A 23,426-nucleotide genomic window follows, 5' to 3' on the forward strand; every position below is an offset into this window, starting at 1 on the left:
ACCCTTGGGAGATATTATCAGGAGACATGGTGTTAGCTTTCACTGTTATGCTGATGATACTCAGCTCTATATTTCTTCACGGCCTGGTGAAACACACCAAATTGAGAAACTAACGGAATGCATAGTCGATTTAAAAAACTGGATGATGAGTAATTTTTTACTGCTAAATTCTGAAAAAACAGAGGTGTTAATTATCGGACCTAAAAACACCACATGTAATAACTTAGAACATTATCTAACACTTGACAGCTGCTCTGTCAATTCTTCTTCATCAGTCAGGAACCTAGGTGTGCTGTTTGATAGCAATCTAATTTTATTAGATTAATTCATGCGTTTATGACCTCAAGGTTAGACTATTGTAATGCTTTATTGGGTGGTTGTTCTGCACGCTTGATCAACAAACTACAGTTAGTCCAAAATGCAGCAGCTAGAGTCCTTACTAGAACCAGGAAATATGACCATATTAGCCCGGTTCTGTCAACACTGCACTGGCTCCCTATCAAACATCGGATAGATTTTAAAATCTTGTTAATTACTTATAAAGCCCTGAATGGTTTAGCTCCTCAGTACTTGAGCGAGCTCTTATCGCATTATAGTCCTCCACGTCCAATGCGTTCTCAAAACTCTGGCCGTTTGGTAATACCTAGAATATCAAAATCGACTGCGGGCGGCAGATCCTATTCCTATTTAGCACCCAAACTCTGGAACAATCTACCTAACACTGTTCGGGAGGCAGACACACTCTGTCAGTTTAAATCTAGATTAAAGACCCATCTCTTTAGCCTGGCTTACACATAACACACTAATACGCTTCTATTATTCAAATCCGTTAAAGGATTGTTAGGCTGCATTAATTAGATCAACCGGAACCGGGAACACTCCCCATAACACACGATGTACTCGTTACATCGTAAGTAGAATGGCATCTACGCTAATATTTGTCTGTTTCTTTCCTATTCTGTTTCTCAGTCTGTATCCGGTCAGATGGTGGATCAGCACCAAGAGATGATGTCTACAGCCCTGATCGTCAGCGGAGACCAGGACACCCAGATGACCCCCAGAGACATATCCCCAGTGAAAACCTCGATTGAATACAATAAAACTAAAGAAAATATAACAAAATAACTCAAATATAATAAAATACCTAACTACATAATACTACTATTGTTAGAAATTGCAACAAAATTAAAATAGAAATAGAAATTTTTGAACTGCAGGTTTCGTCTGGTCAGAGGAGAACTGGCCCCCCGACTGAGTCTGGCTTCTCCCAAGGTTTTTTTTTTTTCTCCATTCTGTCACAGAGGGAGTTTTGGTTCCTTGCCGCTGTCGCCTCTGGCTTGCTCAGTTGGGGACACTTAATTTCTAGCGATTTGATTGCACAGATAATATTTAAACTAAACTGAGCTAGACAATGACATCTCTGAATTCAATAATGAAATGCCTTTAACTGAAAATTTAAAATTGAGTGTTTAATCTTATCATTATACATTACTGACACTCTATCCTCTAATTTGATACTGTTAAGTGCTTTGACACAATCTGTATTGTTAAAAGCGCTATATAAATAAAGGTGACTTGACTTGACTTGACTACGCTAACTGTTGCACTTCACCACAGACTACAATTCCCATCACCCATTGCACTGACGACACACACGCAGCTGTTTGCACAAATCACACGCTCACCTGATCCTACGCACACACTGAATGCACTGATTACACGCCTTACTTAAGCTATGGACTTCCTCAGTGTGATGGCCGAGTATTGTATAGCGTTTATCACAGTCATTGCTGATAGCTACCTCTTCGGAGCCCACTTAGTTATCATAGTCTTGCCTTGCCGTTCGGACTCTGTTTGCACCTCGTTTGGATTATTGCTCGTGTACCTGGATTATCTCTCTGCCTTGCCCTGTTGGATATTGTTTGCCGATCGAGGACCCACGCTTGCCCTAGGATTACTCTTTGTCTTGCCTGTGTTATACCTGTTTGCCGTTGTTCGACCCTGAGTGTATTTATGACCATGTCTTTGAATAAAACCCTGCAGATGGATCCGCACGTCTCACGTCTTGTTTGCCCCATAACAGTTACTGAGTAGATTCAAAATATTAACTCTCTGGGGTCGACGGTATCGCCGGTGATACCAGATAGGTTTTTTTAAGATCAGTGCAAAAGACACTAAAAATACTCTGTTGATTTTGGTCACACAAATAAGTGTTATACATCAATCGAAACTGTTAAGTGTCTACTTTTTTTTGTGTACACTCACAATAACAACACAACTTTGTGCTTTTGGAAAAATAAGAAAACAAACAGGGTGTGCTCTCTGTCTTCTCTTCGAAGAAGTGTCTACTTCGAAATGAAGCAAGTCTTATCGAAAACAAACATTCTGTGATGAAGTAATCCGTATGAAACCAACACAATATTCAGTCTGTCCCGTCTGACTCATTATCTCTAATGAAATCCCGCCCCCTCGCGGCTAGCGCAGTTCATATGTAAATAGCCGCGTGGAACGTGTGCGCATGCAAACGGCCAACACAAACAAAGAGCGGAGATCCTCATCGCGGCTATTGTTACTGCTCGTGCTGAGTAAAGGCAGGATTTCCCTCGAAAGAATAACACGATTTCATCCAGTAGAGGAGATCAATCTGATGAGTAAGTAATGTTTCTTTTTTGCGTTAGTTAACGTTTTATTGTGACATAAACTTGAACAGATTTACTGACAGTTAGTTGGGTTTTTCCCAAACGACAACATGATGAATGCTACGCATCTAAGAATGTTTAGACCATGTTTATTATTAATACTCTGTTCACAAATAGATTTTAATAGCGTGCTAAACAATAATAATTAGTTTCTCAGATATAAAATATCCTTTTTATAGTACAAAGTACATCCTTTTATTGTACAAAGCATGCTTGAGTCTGTGGCTACAGAATCATATCATAGGCTACTATAAAATCATACATACTAGGCTATATGACTACAAAATCATAGTTGAGTTTTTCCCAAACTATAATTCCTGACTACAATGTTTGAAATCGTGTAAAACATTTTGAATATGAAAGGCAATTCATTGTGTTTAAATTTCTTACGGCGCAATGATTTTTTCATGCTCTATATAAAACAAAAGTAATATGAGTGTACACTGTAACATGATGAATGCTACGAGTCTAAGTATGTTTAGTACATGTTTATTATTAATAGCCTTCTCTGTTCAGAAATAGATTTTAATAAAGTGCTAAACAATAATAATTAGTTTCTCAGATATAAGATTTCTTTCTCTTTTTTTTTATGATAGTACAAAGCATGTGTGAGTCTATGGCTACAAAACCTATATATATATATATATATATATATATATATATATATATATATATATATATATATATATACAGATGTTCCTGATATTAACATGCTCACAAATGTTTTGTTTTTTTGTTTGTTTGTATTTTATTGAATCAGATACCTGCACCATATGTATCCTGATGTCTCTTCAAACTGTTTTCCTGTGAGAGCGCTGTACCAACATCAGATGTTCAACTACACTGATATTCTATGTTAAAACAAGCTCCTTGACTACTGATTATGTTTTTTCTTCTTGAATCCATGGAAAGAAGTAGAAACACTTAAATAACACCCGTAAATATCAGGTATGATTTACTTGTTGAACAGACTGTGTTGCAGGAATGACTCAAAGTCTGTTCACATCTCTGTGGTTAGATCAGTGTGCACAATAATGTGTCTTTGACCTTCATTATGTATGTTTTGATTATACTGTGTTGTAAATAAAATACAAATAATTTAAAAAACCCTTTTTTTCAGTCTCCTCACATTCTCTCTTACCTGCCTCAAAGTCACAGTCACACTGATGGGCCATTAGGGGAGGGCCCTTTGTCTCTCAGGTGAGACTCACTTAATATTCATGGCCATTGCCACTCCCTCGCATATAGACCCTCGATGACAAAACATGTCTTGAAAAATTTAAATCAATATATTGTTTTCTGTGAATGAGTAAGCAGAATGATTTTCACATAATTGTGAATTAAATATTCTAGCCTACAAGACTGATTACTCAAAAGTCTTATTCAGAACTATTTAGTGTGGGTTTTATGGACTTATTTCAGCTACATTTTTTTCCCCAAAACTTACTAACCACGCATAATATTTTTTTTCTAAAAAATGCAAACATGTACATCCATCTTGGTCACATATTATTGTAGCACAGTTTGTGCTGAATACAAAAAAAAAAAAAAACATGTTGGTAAATAGTATGTTTTAAGTAGCTGAAATAAGCACAAATATCAGGGCATGTCAAAACATCTCAAGGGCCCCAAAATGACCTCAGACCCCAGAGGGTTAAAAGCAGTAAAAAAGAGACAAGAAATTAAATAATAATAATAATAATAAAACAAGGAAGAATACTATTTAATAATTCTATTCGTATGTACCCCATATAATACATAGTAATATATGAAACATCCCAGGAAGAAACTTCTGTTAACATTTTTGACTGATGACGCAAGTTAACTGTTTTATTAGACTTTTGAACGGATTCACTAAAGACAGTTTGAACTGATGCACAAAAATAAAGAGCTTGAATATACCAGCTCTAACAACAATGACAAATAAATTTGTTAAATCATGCATTCTTACACCGTTTGCTAATGTGAACTGCAGAATAGATACAGATAACAGATAGTATTAATTATTATTATTTTAATAATTATTAATCATTTTAATGTCATGAAGATGGTTTGTCTGATCTACTGTATCTTTAGCTGTATATTTTGCAAGGCTGAGGTCTTATTTTACCTTTCTTTATCTCTCTGCACCTGTTCTTCTATCTCTCTTCTCAGTTCTGCAAGCCTCTCCATATCCTTCTTTCTTTGCTCCTCTTGTTTCATCTGTTTCTCTGCACGGAACCAATTTATCTGAAAGAAAGAAAGAAAATTTGTCATTTGTATTGTTTTTTTTTCAGATGAAAAATCATGTAGACATTTATATATGAATGTGTCAATGAAAAGAGTATTAAGATCTGTATAATTAGTTCCTTTCTCATTAGAATTATTAATCAGCGACACAACACAGCTCTGCATGATGTGAAGGGGAACAGGAAGAAGACACGATCACACAGCCTCATATTTACCAAGCAAATGATCTGAAGATATAGCCCTGGGGTTCCCCTTACATTTTTCTAATTCTCAAACTGGACTACAGTGGGTTTTCTGTGCACTAATCAATAATAATGTATTATCTCATATTGACATTAAACAAGCATTCAATAATGAAAATGGATGATAAAATTAAATTTAACTGCATCATTTTCTGTTGTCCATAATATGTCACATTAAGGTTTGTGAATGCTATTTCATGTTGACTTTAATTAATGATGACATCACGTGTTCTGCTATCATGACAAGTTTTCCATCACCTGCTGTTTCAGTTGAGATCTTCTAGTCTTTTCTCTTAGCTGTTCTTTCCTCAGTCTCTCCTCTTCCTCTTTGAACCCGTAAGCAACAAGAGTAGCCTCCAAATCCGCAGCCTCCTCCTGCTGAATGCGCCACTGCTGCAGCTAAACACACACAGAGTGACAGGTTGCTTCAGTTAAGTTAAGGTGGCTTCAGTTTACACTTAATTTCTAGCGATTATCGCCGATTTGATTGCACAGATACTATTTAAACTAAACTGAGCTAGACAATGACATCTCTGAATTCAATAATGAAATGCCTTTAACTGAAAATTGAGTGTTTAATCTTATCATTATACATTACTGACACTCTATCCTCCAATTTGATACTGTTAAGTGCTTTGACACAATCTGTATTGTAAAAGCGCTATATAAATAAAGGTGACTTGACTTGACTTCAGGAGCAATCTCCCTGTAGAGTTTAGACAACTGAAGGATTAAGATGGAAATATATGTATACTGGTGATATACAGGGGCGTATTTTGTGGGGGGGATGGGGGGAGGTAACCCCCCCCAATAACTAAAACTAGCAAGTATAACCCCCCCAATATTTATACCACGGTTAATGGAAACCTAGAATCAGGCTATTTATTAATTATTTGAATCGCGCCTTCAGTGCTTTTATAAGCGCTAACCTCAAGGTACGAACCGAACGGAGCGCTTATCAGCACAAATGCAGTTCTTTTAATTGTGCACGAGCGGTGCACGGATCATACTCTGTGCGCGTTCACCAGCACGCTCGAGAAGTGTGAGGAGATTTGTGCGAGCCATTCCTATCACGAAGCTGATGGTAAAATATGCAATCTATTTGAATTCTATTGAGAAACTGCCACTTTAAAATGCTATGGAGAAAGTCGAACATTATCTAAAAATAGGCACAAACTAAAAAGATTGATGAAAAGAGGAAAAAACATAATCTTGCACCTGCACTAACATAATATTAAAGTATTTTTAAACTACTCACGACCACCTTTTGTTACAGATCTACCAGGCTCTGTCACCAGCCAGTCACAACGCACTTTCTCACCCAAGTTCTAATCAGCCACACCTGCACATCATCTAATCACCAATCAACACCGGTATATAAGCACACACCTCACTGTCTGGTCTCGTTCATACGAAGTAGACTCCTTATGCTATCACAGTGACTTACCTGCTACTTACCTCCTTGACTGGCGCCGTGCGTCTACAGTGTGCCCCAGTCTGTCTGCTCCAGTGAAGTCTGTTCCTCCGCCTGTGTGAGGTGTGTGCTCTGGTACGTATTCAAGGTGGTGCTGGTGTTGGTGCTGGAGTAAGAACTCGTCGGAGGTTATCCACGAGTTCCTGGAAGGGGTCGGGATTACTCATGCTGTGTCTTCGGTGAAGGTCCGGTCTTCTGTTACAGAAGCAGACTCACACAAATGATAAGATGAATAACAGAAGGTTTTATTAAACAGCTGAGTAAATGGGCAGATGCAGGGGAGTAGAAACTGCAATGGTACTGTTAGTATAGGAGACGAGAACTAGAGGGAATGTGATTTGCCTTGCCAGGAACTTGTGGAAGCTGGGAGAAGCACACACCTCACTGGAAGAATAGATTATACTGGCCGATTATAGAAGAATGGATTATACTGAACCTGGCCGATCTGTGACACAAAGTTTCCTGTAAGGGGTAGGTTTAGGGCTGGTGTAGGGCAGGGGTGTTAAACTCAGTTCCTGGAGGGCCGCAGCCCTGCAGAGTTTTGTTCCAACCCTGCTCCAACACACAAACCATCTAGTTTTCAAATAAACCTGAATGACTTGATTAGCTCGATCAGGTGTGTTCAATTAGGTTTGCATCTAAACTCTGCAGGGCTCCGGCCCTCCAGGAACTGAGTTTGACACCCCTGGTGTAGGGCGATAGAAAATATGTTTTGTACAGTATAAAAACCATTACGCCTATGGAATGTCCCCACAATTCACAAAAACAAACGTGTTTGTGTGTCTGTGATGTATGTATATGGCTTTGAATTTGTAATGAATAAAAAGTTAATAAAAAAATGTAGGAGTATAGTCTTAAACACTCACACATGCACACAGATGGAATACTAGCATTACTAGTAGAGTTACTGGTTACTGCAGACTATATTAATGTATCTATAAAATAGTACATGAAACAGTTTGCAAAATGCAACAATAAACAGCAGTATGTGAGTGGCTGAATGGCATTCTAGTTGTGGCATTCTTCATTATCTTAGGGCATGGTAACATTTGCCTTTGCATGGTGGGACTAGATATAAAGCATGTGTGCAACATTTTCAAAACAGCCTCTTTTTATGGCACGTGCCCCCTCAGATTTTTGAGTCAAGTGTATTTTGAATGCAGTGTGGGATTACAAATTTATTTAAATGTTTAATTTAGATTCCAATGTAATAGTGTACAAACTGAAGAAGTTATATACATTGTATTTAGCATTTATGGTGAAGATGATGACATCAGATGAACGATTCAAGAGGTCCCTGCCAGTTCCTGTTCTCTTATTGTAAGTCTAATGAGCCAGACGACGGAGACTCTTGCCTTTTGTTTGTAATTGCTCTTGATGCCCCTGCCCCAATCTTTGGGCAGTTAGGCTGATTAGATTAGGAGTGGTTAAATGGGGCAGGATTCTATACCTGAATACCTCATTTGCATGCTTAAAGGTCGTCACCCAGGTGCTTTGTTTTCACTCCTAAGCACTGCCCCCTAAATGTATTTAAAACTACAATGTATCACTGCTTTTAGTAAGACTTGGATGACTACAGCGATGCGCAGCGAGTTCTCAATAAAGAGGAACTTCTGTATGAAAGATATCCCAACGTCTCCTGGTCTCTGCTTCGTAGAAGATAAAAGTTCACAACAGATGGTGCCGTGACCCGGATAGAGTTCCAGCTTCCTCACCTGAATCCAGATTGAAAACTTCAAGCTCAAACAAAGATCTGCTTCCAGACTGCATCTTTTGGAATCCAGCGAAAACTTCAAGCTGAACAAAAGATTTCCAGACTGAATTTTTCTCTCAACCAAGGTTGTGGTGAGTGCTGTCTCTAATCCAAAAGAACCTTTAAGACCAGTACAAATTTGTTTATCCTCTGCGCCGACAGAGAAGAGTTAACAGACAGCTGTAGGGTTTGGTTAACTAAGTTTTCCTCTAAAAATGTACTTTTAGAGATGAAGTTACCCTCTGTCCAGGCAGGGAAGTTTAGCATCAAGTGCTAATATTGTTTTATCCTCTGTTCTGTGTAGGCAGGGAAGATTGGCATTTATGTGCTAGTTATTTTGGTTTATCCTCTTTTCACAGAGAAGTTTAGCATTTCATGCTAATAATTTTGGTTTATCCTCTGTTGATCAGAGTTTTAGTGTTTTGATTGTGTGTTAACAATAGTTAAGCTGTGTTAACAAGTGTACCCTCTGTTGATCAGAGAAGTTTTAGTGTTTTTGTTTGTGTGGTACAGAAGAAACGTACAAAATGGTTAGAAGGAATGCTAGGCTGATTCCAACAACAGAAAAGGGTGGTCTTGCGACTCCTTTGTGGTCAGATAGCGAATTCAAATCACTGTTAGGAGTGCAAATGAACCTAATAGTCACTGAAAAAGTTAGACAAGAACTAATTCAGAAATATGAGATCCATCCAGATAAGACTTGGTCTGTAGATGAGTGTAAAAAGGTATTAGGAGCATGTGTTCGCAAGAACAACGTGAAAGGCATTATCTGCTGCCACAGAGAATTTGGTTTAGCACTAGCTACACAACAATCTCAGCGTAACTCAGAGCTAGAGAAACAGAACAATGAGCTTCAAGCTAGAGTGTCCTCTTTGACTAAGAAATTGAACCGCAACAAAGCTGCAGCAAAAACTGATGTGGAAGTTAGTCAGCCGGATAAAATTTACCCTGATTTACAAGCATTCTTTGAAAGAGATGTAGCTCTCCAATCAGTAATTGATGTGCCTGTAAATTCGGTCAATGTTTGTGGTGCTCGGAGAAGATCTCTCAGAATTGAGGAAACTGAAAGTGTTCCCCTCAACTCTTCTGTTGTGCAAGTACAAACTGTTGCCAAAACACTAGGACCTAAAGATATAGAGAGACTGTCTCAGAGCTTACCCTCAGCACGCACACATTTTTCTGAATTTAGAAGAGTATTGATCAGTAAAATGCGCCTTTACGACATGTCTTTAACAGAGGTAACGCAGTTGATGTCACAAATTCTAACTGAATCTGAATTCAACAGTTTTGAATCTGCTGTTACTTCTGAACTGCGACATGCAAGTAAAGGTGATTTAAGAGAAGGTATTTTGAAAATCCTAAAGAATATCTTAGGACCCAAAATTGATTGGTCTAGAATTACTACCTGTGTGCAAAAGAAAGAAGAAACTGTGAGTGAATATACTGAGAGATTTTGTCAGTCAGCTGTAATTTACAGTGGAATTGTTGATGACCCTGAAAGTGTGCTAGATGACAAGGGACCCCTAGTTCGTATCTGGTCAGATGGCCTTGTAGCCGAATACAGAAAAGCTTTACCATTCTTAGATCTAACTTGGTCTAACAGAACTCTCAGAAGTAACCTAGACAGGTTAGCTACATGGGAAAGAGATGCTGATGTCAAAGCAAAAGTGAGAGTAGCAGCAGCTACGTTTAACACAACAAAACAAGACAAGAGATGGTCTAAAAGAGAAGGCAAATGCAACTACTGTGAAAAATTAGGACATTGGGAGAAAGAGTGTAGGAAGAAGTTGCAAGATAGTAAAAGAAATGCTATGCATAATTGTGCTCCTCCTCAGCCTGCCTACAACCCTGAAGTAGTTCCGCCAGTGACCACTGAAACTTTAGGACAGCTCGTACAGGCTCTTGTAAGAGCACAACAAGACCAGGAAAAACTAATTGTTGGGGCTGTGAGTAGCTACCTTTCCCCTGTAATCCATCACAATGACAAAATAATTTTTGTGAAAGGTAGCGTAAAGAGAAAGAGATTGATTTTTGCTTGATACAGGTGCAGAGTGTACAGTAATTCCTACAAAATTGGCACAAGTTTTAAACATCCCATACAAGAAAACCAAACTTTGTTTAACTGGCGTAATAGGTGAAGATTCTGTTTTGTATGAAACCCCGCCCATAGAGGTACAATTTGGCCCAAAAACTCTGACTACAAAATTGCTATGTGCTCCATTAAATACAGGTGCAATTTTAGGCATGGATCTTCTGAGACAAGTACATCTAACGTTAGACGTGTCCTCAGAATCCGCTAGCATAAAAATTTCCTCAGCACAAGTTTCTACCAATAATGCAATCCCTACTGAGTATGCTTTCTTACAGAATCATCTAATTTGGGCTAAAGACAAGGATGATTGTGGTTTGTTAACAGGTGTAGAACCAGTTAAATTGACGGAAATCCACCTCCGGTCACCAAACAATATCCGATTAATAAGGAAGCTATACAGGAATCAAACCTATTGTAGAAAAGTTGCTGAAGCAAGGAGTGCTAATTAAAACCAACAGTCCATGTAATTCACCCATATGGCCCATCAAGAAATCAAATGGGGCATGGAGACTTACAATAGACTACAGAGTAGCCAATAAACATATTGATAAAATCACCCCCCTAGTGGCAGATCCATCTACAATTTGTAATGGCTTACCATTAGATTGTAAGATTTTTCAGTAATTGATATGTCTAATGTATTCTTTTCTGTACCGTTGCACTCTGACAGCCAGTCATGGTTAGCTTTCACAGTTGACTATGAACAATACCAGTGGACACGATTGCCACAGGGATTTCAAAACTCCCCAACTATATATCATCAGGCTGTCAGACGTGATTTGTGTGACCCAGAATGTCCAGTCAAACAGTCCACTATGATTCAATGTGTCGATGATATTTTGCTTGCCTCAACAGACCACGAGGTACATCAAATTGAATTGACAGCATTGTTGGACTATTTGCATAAAAAAGGACACAAATGCAGCTTTCACAAAGCTCAAATTGCTAAAAAGCAAGTCACATTTCTGGGTCAAACAATTGGTGCAGGAAATAGATCCATTACACAGGATCGAGCGGCTTCAGTCAAAGCCATACCTCCGCCTACTACCATTAAAACACTCCGCTCATTTTTAGGAACAGCAGGTTACTGTAGACCTTGGATTGAAGACTATGCCTCGATTACGCAGCCTCTCTATGAGTTGTTGAAAGGCCATGGTAAAGATTCAGATACTGTTTGTATGGAAGAAATTCATCTCAAAGCTTTTAATGATTTGAAGAGAGCACTATGTCAAGCACCAGCATTAGGAATTGCCCAATCAGATAGACCCTTTGTGCTTTATGTCCATGAACACTTAGGCTTTATGACTGCATGTCTAATGCAAGATCATGGGGCAGCTTACGCCCAATTCATTACTATTCTGGTAAACTTGACATAGTCGCTCAAGGTATGGGCCCATGCCTCAGAGCAGTACAGGCAGTTCATCTAGCGCTTCAGGCTTCATCAGGAATGGTGTTAGGTCAGAATGTAAATGTAAAATGCCCTCACGCAGTGTCTGCACTAATGAATCAAGCAAAAGTCACTTCTGTCACCTCCTCCCGTTGGGGAAATTGGTTAGCAACGCTCACAGCCCCGAACATTGTTATACAGCGTGCACCAGTCACGAACCCATCCTCATGTATGATGTCTGCAATGACTGAAGTTGTGTTAGAGGGTGAAGGTGAAATGACTCATGATTGTGTTACGCTTACATATGCAGCGACAAGTGAAATAGCAGAAACTCCCATAGAGAACGCAGAATTGGAGTTGTTTGTTGATGGTTCAGCTCAAGTTATTGAAGGTAACAGACGAGCAGGATATGCAGTAACTTCCACCACTGAAGTAGTTGCTTCAGGTCGTCTTCCAGATCATTTTTCAGCTCAAGCTGCAGAACTAGTAGCCTTAACAAGAGCATGCACGCTAGCTTCAGGATCAGTTGCAAATATCTACACAGATTCCAGGTATGCTTTTGGGGTAATTCATGATTTTGGTGTTATTTGGCAAACCAGACAATTTCTAACTTCTGCTGGATCCCCCATTAAGCATGCTGGATTAGTGAAAGATTTAATGTTTGCCATGAAACTCCCAAAGAAATTAGCGGTGATCAAAGTGAAAGCACACCTCACAACTAATACTACGGAAGCTAAAGGTAATGCTCTTGCTGATGTAGCGGCTAAACAGGCTTGTTTCTATGCAACTGTACAAGTGTGTTCAGGTAGTACAGCACAGAAGACAATTCTACCTCCGGAATCAATCATTGATCTGTATAAAGACGTTCCTCTATATGAAGCATGGACATGGTTAGAAAAAGGAGCCACTGTGGATTCATCCGGCTGCTGGACCAAAGGGGGAAAGTATGTTGCTCCCGAATCACTGTTGCCATATTTGGCTCAACAAATACACAATTTGGGTCACAGTGGTCCAGCAACGATGAATCACAGGTTCTCAAATCAATGGTGGAATCCAAAATTCAGAAACATAGCCACTGAAACAGTCAAGAGATGTGTAACATGTCAGAAAAATGAGGTACCAGCAGCCACCACACCAGCAGCACATACCCCAGCTCCACCAGGGCCATTTCGTCACCTGCAAGTTGATTACATATCATTGCCCCCTTGTAAAGGAAAAACTGACGTTTTGGTAGTAATAGACAAATTCTCAAGATGGGTAGAAGCTTATCCAACAGGGCGTGCTACAGCTGCACATACTGCTAAATGTCTTGTTACTGATTTCATTCCCAGATGGGGATTACCAGATTGCATTGACTCAGATCAAGGTACCCATTTCACAGGACAGGTAGTCAAGGAAGTGTCTAGAATGTTGAAGATTAAGTGGAACCTTCACTGTCCCTATAGGCCACAAGCATCAGGACAGGTTGAACGATCAAACAGAACAATCAAAACCAGGCTAAGCAAAATGCATCAGGAAGGAGTACCATGGGTTGAAGCACTGCCCGCAGTACTGTGTAGTATGAGAGCGTCACCTAACAGATCAGTAGGACTGAGCCCTCATGAAATTATTACTGGGCGTCCTATGCAGATGCCAGGTGTGATTGATCTTAGAAATGCTGATGTTCACATTGCTTCAGATGCCCTGATCGCTTACTGTGAAAACCTCACAAAGGCAGTACAGAGTGCCAGAGAGAGAGTTGAGTCGTGTTGGCAGACTCCACTAGAAGGTGGACACACTATCATCCCAGGTCAATGGGTCATGATAAAGTCGTTCAGAAACAAGCCATTAGAGCCTAAGTGGTACGGACCACATCAAGTGATGTTGATTACAGCAGCTGCAGTATTGTGTCAGGAAGGAAAACTTGGACTCATGTGTCACACTGTAAAGTTGTTCCTCCACCTACAGGGATAGGTTAGGACACATGGACCAGTGAGGAGCCCAGGGAAGAACCAGAGCAACAGGCTTCGGGGGCCAACCCTGCGGTGAACATCCCCTCATAGGCCTTCCCCATCCACTAGTCCACCCTCACCTCACTGTTCTTTAGGTGTCACAGGAATTAAGAAATAGGGAAAGAAGGAACAACAATAGCAGACGCAGATTGAACAGAGGATACAACCCTAATGTTTGTAGTCTTTAGAACAAATACTGCTGTCTTTTGTTTTCTTTCTTCCTCTGTGCAGATACCACTTGATGGCTGTTCCAAGACCCATGCGCACCGAACTCCTCACCTGCGTATGAAGCCACAACCTCTAAAAGACAACGAGACCCACTGCCGAGCCAACTGTCACGGAAGACAGAACAAAGAAAAAAATACACAACGCAGAGAATCACATACGAGAACTTCAGTCATCCAGCAACATGATCAAGACATTCTTGATCTTTCAGCAAAATTACACCTGATGGCTGAAGATAATTCTTCATGGTTCGGAAACCTGTTAGTATCAAGTGTTTCATGCAACAAATGACTCACGCCCATCACGAGAAATGACAGTTCCAACCAGAAAAGACTATTAAGAACTTCACGGAGCTGCATGTTTGTTTCTGTGTCAGCATGCAGTTCGTCCCTACAGACAATCAACACAGAACAAGTGCTATGTGCCTGTAACGATCACATGTTACAAGAATGAACTTTTAAGTGTCTAAATTTGTATTTTGTGAGAGTTATTAGAACTCTCAAAGGGGGAATTGTGGGATTACAAATTTATTTAAATGTTTAATTTAGATTCCAATGTAATAGTGTACAAACTGAAGAAGTTATATACATTGTATTTAGCATTTATGGTGAAGATGATGACATCAGATGAACGATTCAAGAGGTCCCTGCCAGTTCCTGTTCTCTTATTGTAAGTCTAATGAGCCAGACGATGGAGACTCTTGCCTTTTGTTTGTAATTGCTCTTGATGCCCCTGCCCCAATCTTTGGGCAGTTAGGCTGATTAGATTAGGAGTGGTTAAATGGGGCAGGATTCTATACCTGAATACCTCATTTGCATGCTTAAAGGTCGTCACCCAGGTGCTTTGTTTTCACTCCTAAGCACTGCCCCCTAAATGTATTTAAAACTACAATGTATCACTGCTTTTAGTTAGACTTGGATGACTACAGCGACGCGCAGCGAGTTCTCAATAAAGAGTAACTTCTGGATGAAAGATATCCCAACGTCTCCTGGTCTCTGCTTCGTAGAAGATAAAAGTTCACAACAGCAGCTTCCAAAAGCGTTCGCTGAAGGAATTCTGCTCTCTGATGTTTCTCTCATCAGAAACAACAAAGTTGTTGTACATACGATGTAAGTAGGATATTTATTTCACAGTGTAAACAGCGTCAGTGATTATAATGAGAGTTTTTGAGAGTGCTTAAAACGTTCTTTGATAATGTAAATGTTCTTTACTTTCTGTACAATGAAAGAGTTATAATTTGTAAATTACAATGTTTCTATTAAATTCATATTAAATTCAAAGTCAATCGTATTAAAAATATTTTATGGCATGAAACCCATATCTGGTACTTAAGTAAAAAGACGGGTTTTTATGCGTAGTTAATAGATTACACTATTAGGCTACTTTGCCCATTGCCCATTATAGATATAATATATAAAGGTGCAAAATGCATCTACTTACACATATTTGAGAATCGAGATATTTCATGTTATAGTTAACACGTTTCGGAATATTTCGAATAAAAAGGGAAAAGTAAATAAATTATAATCCTATATCAGTTATACTTATATATATATCAGTATGTGTGTCATGACGAGCACCCCCACATCCACATATCCCCTCCTGTTAAAATTGATGGCCCAATTATACTTTAATGTTGAACGGCTATAGTCAATGGTTAAATATTGGGGGGGGCAATTTTATAGAGACATCAGTATTAACATGGTAACACTTTATATCGATAGTCCACTTTAGACATTCTACTAACAGTAAGTAACTTTGCAACTGCATGTAGCAGTCATTAGAGTATTAGTAGACTGTCTGCTTAATCCCCAGATATATCAACCAAAAATAACAAAATAACTAAAATATAATAAAATACCTAACTACATAATACTACTATTGTTAGAAATTGCAACAAAATTAAAATAGAAATATAAACTTTTGAACTGCGGGTTTCGTCTGGTCAGAGGAGAACTGGCCCCCCGACTGAGCCTGGTTTCTCCCAAGGTTTTTTTTTTCTCCATTCTGTCACAGAGGGAGTTTTGGTTCCTTGCCGCTGTCTCCTCTGGCTTGCTCAGTTGGGGACACTTAATTTCTAGCGATTATCGCCGATTTGATTGCACAGATACTATTTAAACTAAACTGAGCTAGACAATGACATCTCTGAATTCAATAATGAAATGCCTTTAACTGAAAATTGAGTGTTTAATCTTATCATTATACATTACTGACACTCTATCCTCCAATTTGATACTTTAGATTAATGTTAATGAAAGCTAGAACTTGCAAAGCCAAGCATTATATTTTAGGAGAACTCAACATTGTTAAGAATTTTCTGCCATTTCTAGACTTTTCTTATGTAATGTAATCCCCTTATCTGTATTGCTCCTGTATTTGTAAATGTTTGTTTGTCTTGCATATAAATAAAGAAAAAATGCCTACTCGTGATTTCTGATTGGCAGTTTAGAAAAGCCTTAGCAAGATGCAATCAAAAGAAAACATGTCTGGGTCATATTTCACAAAATCTCAAAATAAAAAATCCCCCAAAATAAAATTTTAAGTTTATCATTTATTTGGCATAGACATTGAAGTTTGAGTATGTCTTTGTCATCTTTGAATATTTTTGTAAATATCATTAATTGTTTTGCTTATTTGTCATGAAGATAATGTCATAATTTAAAAATCCAACCAGGCTTAACCCAAGTCTTGCTCAACATATGTAAAACATCAAATACTGTATGTTCTGACTGGTGGTGTTTTACATGTTTACTACGGACTGACAAATTGTCTGCTAGAATCAGAGGCTACATTCACACTCTCAGTTTTTGGGATTAACAACCACATTTTCTTTACAGGTGTGAGTAGTGCTGGGCAGTATACCGGTGTTTATTTTTGTTATGATATGAATTTTTGGTAACACTTTATTTTGATGGTCCCTTTTGATCATTCTGTTGACACTAAGTAATGTTGCAACTACATGTCAACAAACTCTCATAAAAGTATTAGTAGACTGTCTGCTTCATATCTACTAACTCCTTATTGTGTTGGTCACCCAACATATATTCTACTGACTACTACTATACTACTACATATATTCTACTAACTTTGCAGGAACGTGTCAACTTAATCTAAACCTTTTTACAATACCGCAATACATATGTCGCTTAAACAACGTTCAGAACGCGACACTGTTTGAGAGGGGTCCCTTTTTACTGTTGCACTGTGATGAGGGCACCGCTGTATGTGTTACTAAGCGTGATGCTGAAGATGGATAGGATAGATGTAAGTTCTGAAACTGAAGCTGCAGAACTACAAACCCGATTCCAAAAAAGTTGGGACAATGTACAAATTGTGAATAAAAACAGAATGCAATGATGTGGAAGTTTCAAATTTCAATATTTTATTCAGAATACAACATAGATGACATATCAAATGTTTAAACTGAGAAAATGTATCATTTTAAGGGAAAAATAAGTTGATTTTAAATTTCATGGAATCAACACATCTCACATCTGTGTGGCATCCCCTCTTCTTTTTTATAACAGTCTGCAAACGTCTGGGGACTGAGGAGACAAGTTGCTCAAGTTTAGGAATAGGAATGTTGTCCCATTCTTGTCTAATACAGGCTTCTAGTTGCTCAACTGTCTTAGGTCTTCTTTGTCGCATCTTCCTCTTTATGATGCGCCAAATGTTTTCTATGGGTGTAAGATCTGGACTGCAGGCTGGCCATTTCAGTATCCGGATCCTTCTACGCAGCCATGATGTTGTAATTGATGCAGTATGTGGTCTGGCATTGTCATGTTGGAAAATGCAAGGGTCTTCCCTGAAAAAGACGACGTCTGGATGGGAGCATATGTTGTTCTAGAACTTGGATATACCTTTCAGCATTGATGGTGCCTTTCCAGATGTGTAAGCTGCCCATGCCACACGCACTCATGCAACCCCATACCATCAGAGACGCTTCTGAACTGAGCGGTGATAACAACTTGGGTTGTCCTTGTCCTCTTTAGTCCGGATGACATGGCGTTACAGTAGCATTCCTGTATGTGATGCAGTGCCGTCTAAGGGCCCGAAGATCACGGGCATCCAGTATGGTTTTCCGGCCTTGACCCTTTACGCACAGAGATTTTTCCAGATTATCTGAATCTTTGAATGATATTATGCACTGTAGATGATGATAACTTCAAACTCTTTGCAATTTTTCTCTGAGAAACTCCTTTCTGATATTGCTCCACTATTTTTCGCTGCAGCATTGGGGGAATTGGTGATCCTCTTCCCATCTTGTCTTCTGAGAGACACTGCCACTCTGAGAGGCTCTTTTTAGACCCAATCATGTTGCCAGTTGACCTAATAAGTTGCAAATTGGTCCTCCAGCTGTTCCTTATATGTACATTTAACTTTTCCAGCCTCTTATTGCTACCTGTCCCAACTTTTTTGGAATGTGTAGCTCTCATGAAATCCAAAATGAGCCAATATTTGGCATGACATTTCAAAATGTCTCACTTTCAACATTTTATATGTTATCTATATTCTATTGTGAATAAAATATAAGTTTATGAGATTTGTAAATTATTGCATTTGCTTTTTTATTCACAATTTGTACAGTGTCCCAGCTTTTTTGGAATTGGGTTTGTAGTAGAACATGAGTAGAACTTATCCACGATATCCACATTGACTGCCACAAATATACACCGCCCTCTGCCATCAGCTCCCGCGTCTCACACACACACACGAGCGCGACTTTAGCACTAGATTTAGCCACTTTCAGACCCTTTAAACAGCTTTTTTCCCATAGAATATACATACTGACAAACTGGCTCGATTGCTTCTGTCTGCCGTTCTGCTGAGTGGTTTGCTGAGAGGTTTGTGATTGTAGCTCCGTGTAGCTTTGCTTTTCTGCTGAAACTCTATCTTATTATCACTCTCTGTTGTTTAAAGTGATAAAATATAACTTAATTCCCTCTATATTTCTGATATTATCTATCAAAATAATCTGACTAATTTGATCGTTCGCTTTTAATCTAAAATCGCAAATGCAATGCTTGCGCCATGCGTTAACATTCATTAGCCAGTTATAGCTTGTCATTCACGTTTCCACTCGCGTTCCACTCGCCTATTATTGTTTTCTTTTTTCTCGCTCCGTTTCATCTCTCTCTCACTCCGTTTGAACTCATGAGTTCATCAGACAAGAGTGGTAAGTGAATCATTAATCTATCACGGTGAGTAATGGTTTCTCCTTCTCGTTATTTGCACTTTATGTCACATGTACAGTTTATCTCTCTCTGTCAGCGATGAGGGATTCACATGTGATAAATGCAGGGTTATAGTTAGGCTGACAGAGAAGATTTTAGAACTAGAGACACGCATCCAAACTTTAACTGAGGTCAGTAAGAATGTGAGGGCTGTAGATACGGCTTTGGATGCGACTAGTTCAGCAAGTCATGTACATTGTTCGGTTCCAGTAGAGCCCGTGCAGCAGGGCAACTGGGTGACAGTGAGGCGGCATAGTCGCGGGTCCGTTCCGATCAAAACATCAAACAGGTTCTCCCCACTCAGTAATACACCCACTGAGAAACCTGATGAATGTGCTCTAGTAATTGGCAATTCTATTGTACGGAACGTGAAAATAGAGACACCAGCCACCATAGTCCATTGTTTACCGGGAGCCAGAGCGCCTGACATCCTGGCAAATTTAAAAGTGTTGGCTAATGCTAAACGTAAATTCAGTAAGATTGTTTCGTACTTGACTAACTGGGGCCCAGGTCAGGAAGCAGACAGACTGGTTAAACCGACCATCTGCTAGCCTCCTCACCTCACAGAAGTCAGTTAATTCTCAGCACATAGAGACTCCTTCACCTAGATATCACACTATAGAGACTGTGTCTGTTCCCCGAACTAGAAAATACAGAAAACGTCCAAACCAAATTAAGAGTAACAATTCAATTGATGTTCAACAAATAAAAAATGTTTACAATACAGAGAAACAATTGATAAAACTTGGCTTACTGAATATCAGGTTGTCACATACAAAGACGGAAGCCACAGGTGAGTGAATAACAGTGATGTTTATTGCATGATCGGATGACTGGAATGTGCTTAGAATGACGTGGGTCAGTATCTTGATGTGAGATAATGTCCGAAGGCCTTGACGGGGAGATAACAGCGTTCTCTGTATACAGGATAGTCGGAGATCAGGAACCAGGAGACTTGGGAACTGGGGAGAAACTCAGCGAATCAACAGGTAAGTAGGTACAGGTAGGTAATAGAGTCAGGTTACTTTTCAGCATGTGAACCGTAGACCGGACGATGAATGTCAGAGAGAGTGGGTATTTATGGAAGTGCTGATGAGGGTTGACAGGTGCGGGTGATTAGAACTCAGGTGACTTTGATCTGGTGATTGCTGTGGGCGGCGGTGGCTGTGACTCTCTGGCACGGCGACGGGGGCTACCTCGGCCTCTGGGTGCGGGACGATCAGGATGGTTGCGATGGAACTCTTGTAATAACATGGGATCAAGGATATCATCCCGGGCCACCCAGGATCTCTCCTCCGGACCGTAGCCCTCCCAGTCTACGAGGTATTCCAGCCGGCCGCCACGTCGCCATGAATCCAAGATGTCGTGGACCTGGTAGATCGAGGGTTAATCCATGATTTCAAGAGGAGGAGGCTCGTCCGGCTCGTGCTGATCTGGGGTGACAGAGGAACAGGGTTTGAGTAGGGAAATGTGGAATGAATTCGATACCAAGCGAGTAGTTGGAGCTGGTAAGTGACTTCGTTGATCTGCCTCTGGATCTTGAACGGGCCAATGTAGCGGGGACTCAGCTTCTTACAGGGCAGGCGGAGCCGTAGATCTCAGGTGGATAACCACACCCGGTCTCCAGGGTGGTATCTGGGATTTGGAGTGCGCCGGGTGTCCGCGAAGGCCTTGTGTCTCCGTACTGCCCGCTGCAGGTGGATGTGCACTGAGTCCCATACTCTCTTGCTCACTCGGAACCAGTGGTCCACAGCTGGAACCTCCGATGGCTCTCCCATCCATGGGAAGAGCGGTGGTTGGTAGCCGAGTATGCACTGGAATGGCGTGAGGCCTGTGGTGTTCTGACAGAGGGAATTTTGTGCATACTCGGTCCACAGGAGGAAACGGCTCCAGCTGTATTGGTCTTCTTGGCAGTATGCCCGGAGGTACCGTCCGAGCTCTTGGATCTTCCGCTCAGTCTGGCCATTCGTTTGCAGATGATATCCGGAAAATAGGCTTACTGTGACTCCAAGCAGGCGGAAGAAGTCTTTCCACACGTGGGAAATGAATTGTGGACCATGATCTGACACAATGTCCTCTGGTACTCCGAAGTTCCTGAAAACGTTGTGGAATAGATGTTCCGCCGTTTCTAGGGCTGTTGGCAAACCACGGAGAGGAATTAGTTTGCATGCTTTTGAAAAGCGGTCCACTACTACCAGGATGCAGGTGTTTCCTTCGGACTAAGGGAGATCGGTCACAAAGTCTATTCCGATGTGGGACCAGGGTCTACGTGGAATGGGGAGAGGCACAAGCTTGCCCACAGGTAAGTGACGGGGAGTCGATGACGTGGCACAGACTGAGCAGCTACGGACGTACCTGGTGACATCACGGGACATACTGGGCCACCAGTACCGAGCTTGGAGGAGCGAGAGGGTCCGTTGATCTGCCTGGATGTCCAGAGCCCGGTACCGAATGGACTGAGCCCAGAAGGGATTGCCGTAGGGTGGATGGAACTTAAGTTTTCCCTTCTGGACTTCCCAGCGGAGCAGGTTCTGTGAGTGTTCTCTGATGTCCTTGTCCAGGTCCCAAATGATGGGGTTGACTACGAGGGCTGGAGGGAGAATTGGTTCCAGGTCTGTGGGAGAGTCAGGAGAGTGGAGACGGGATAAGGCGTTCGCTTGCAGTTACGATTTCCGGGACGGTAGGTGATGGTGAAATTAAACCTGGTGAAGAACAGGGCCCAGCGGGCTTGTCTGGGGTACTGGAGATTTTTATGATCTGTGATAACTGTAAATGGATGGTTGGCTCCCTCCAGCCAATGCCGCCACTCCTCCAGGGCCAGCTTGATGGCTAATAGCTTCCTGTTGCCGATGTCGTAATTATGCTCCGCTGGGGTCAGTTTCTTGGAGTAATAAGTGTAAGGCTGGAGGCGGGGAGGCTCACCATACTGCTGGGACAGCACAGCCCCGACCCCTGTGGTGGAGGCATCGACTACCAGCACGAATGGCACATGGGGGTCTGGATGACGAAGGATGGGAGCCGTACTGAATGCGGTCTTATGCCATGGTCTGTCTGAATACTTGATTCTGATTGGCTGGCAGGTGTTGATTAAATTCGTTGAACCGCACAGGTAGTTCCAGGTCAGTTTAATCACGTTCTATATTAATGCGCTTCCTATATACATTGGTAACCATAGTAACATACAGTTAGAGTTTAATAGTAATACAGACGAAAATAACCATCATTTTTATCGTTCTGGTCAAATATCGCAGCGCAAATATTATTAACTTCTTTAATATGTGAATGCTGGGAAATGACCATGGCATAAACGGGATAATCAACGGCTAGCTGAGCATTAAACGATTTGAATGCACTTCTCAGAAGCAACCGCTGCACGTCGGGCAGTTCTTCGCCTCCACGTCGTGCATTCAAATCGTTTAATGCACAGCTAGCCATTGATTATCCCTTACTTGAGGCGCTGGAATGCCTCATGGGCGCTGGAATCGAAGGACAGGGACTTGGGCTTTCTCCGGAGCAGGGTGGTGAGTGGGGCTGTGAGCAAACTGAAATTCTTGATGAACCGGCGATAGAAATTGTCAAATCCCAGAAACCTTTGGAGTTCCTTAACAGACTGAGGAGTTGGCCAGTCGGTGACGGCGGTGACTTTCCCCTGGTCCATCTGGATTCCATCCTCTCCTATGATGTACCCGAGGAACTGCACCGTGGGGCGATGGAACTCGCATTTTTCTAGCTTTAGGTACAGATGGTGTTGCCTAAGTTTCTGGAGGACCTGCGCAACATGCTGGCGATGGTCGGCCAGGTTCCGGGAATAGATCAGGATATCATATAGACTATGACGAAGCGATGGAGGAATTCCCAGAACACCTCGTTCATGAATTCTTGAAACACAGAAGGGGCGTTGGCAAGGTCATGCGGCATTACAAGGTATTCGTAGTGGCCAGAGGGAGTAATGAATGCCATCTTCCACTCTTCACCTTCCCAGATGCGAACGAGGTTGTACGCGCTGCACAGGTCCAGCTTAGAGAAGATGCGGGCCCCACGGAGTTTCTCGAGAGCGGCCGGGACCAGGGGAAGTGGATATGGGAGTTTTACTGTTTGGG

At 40.9% G+C, this 23,426-nt stretch overlaps 1 protein-coding gene across 1 annotated transcript in view; it reads right to left on the reverse strand.

Moving 5' to 3' along the window:
- LOC131547042 (coiled-coil domain-containing protein 148-like) overlaps positions 1-23,426 on the reverse strand; it is a 190,659-nt gene that overhangs the window by 7,732 nt on the left and 159,501 nt on the right. The window contains exons 11-12 of the mRNA XM_058787291.1: positions 5,429-5,569; positions 4,810-4,928 (exon numbers count right to left, since the gene is read on the reverse strand). Coding sequence (XP_058643274.1) covers positions 4,810-4,928; positions 5,429-5,569 — 260 coding nt within the window. The remainder of the gene's footprint in view (positions 1-4,809; positions 4,929-5,428; positions 5,570-23,426) is intronic.

This window comes from Onychostoma macrolepis, chromosome 09 (assembly GCF_012432095.1).
Source record: "Onychostoma macrolepis isolate SWU-2019 chromosome 09, ASM1243209v1, whole genome shotgun sequence".
NCBI lineage: Eukaryota > Metazoa > Chordata > Actinopteri > Cypriniformes > Cyprinidae > Onychostoma > Onychostoma macrolepis.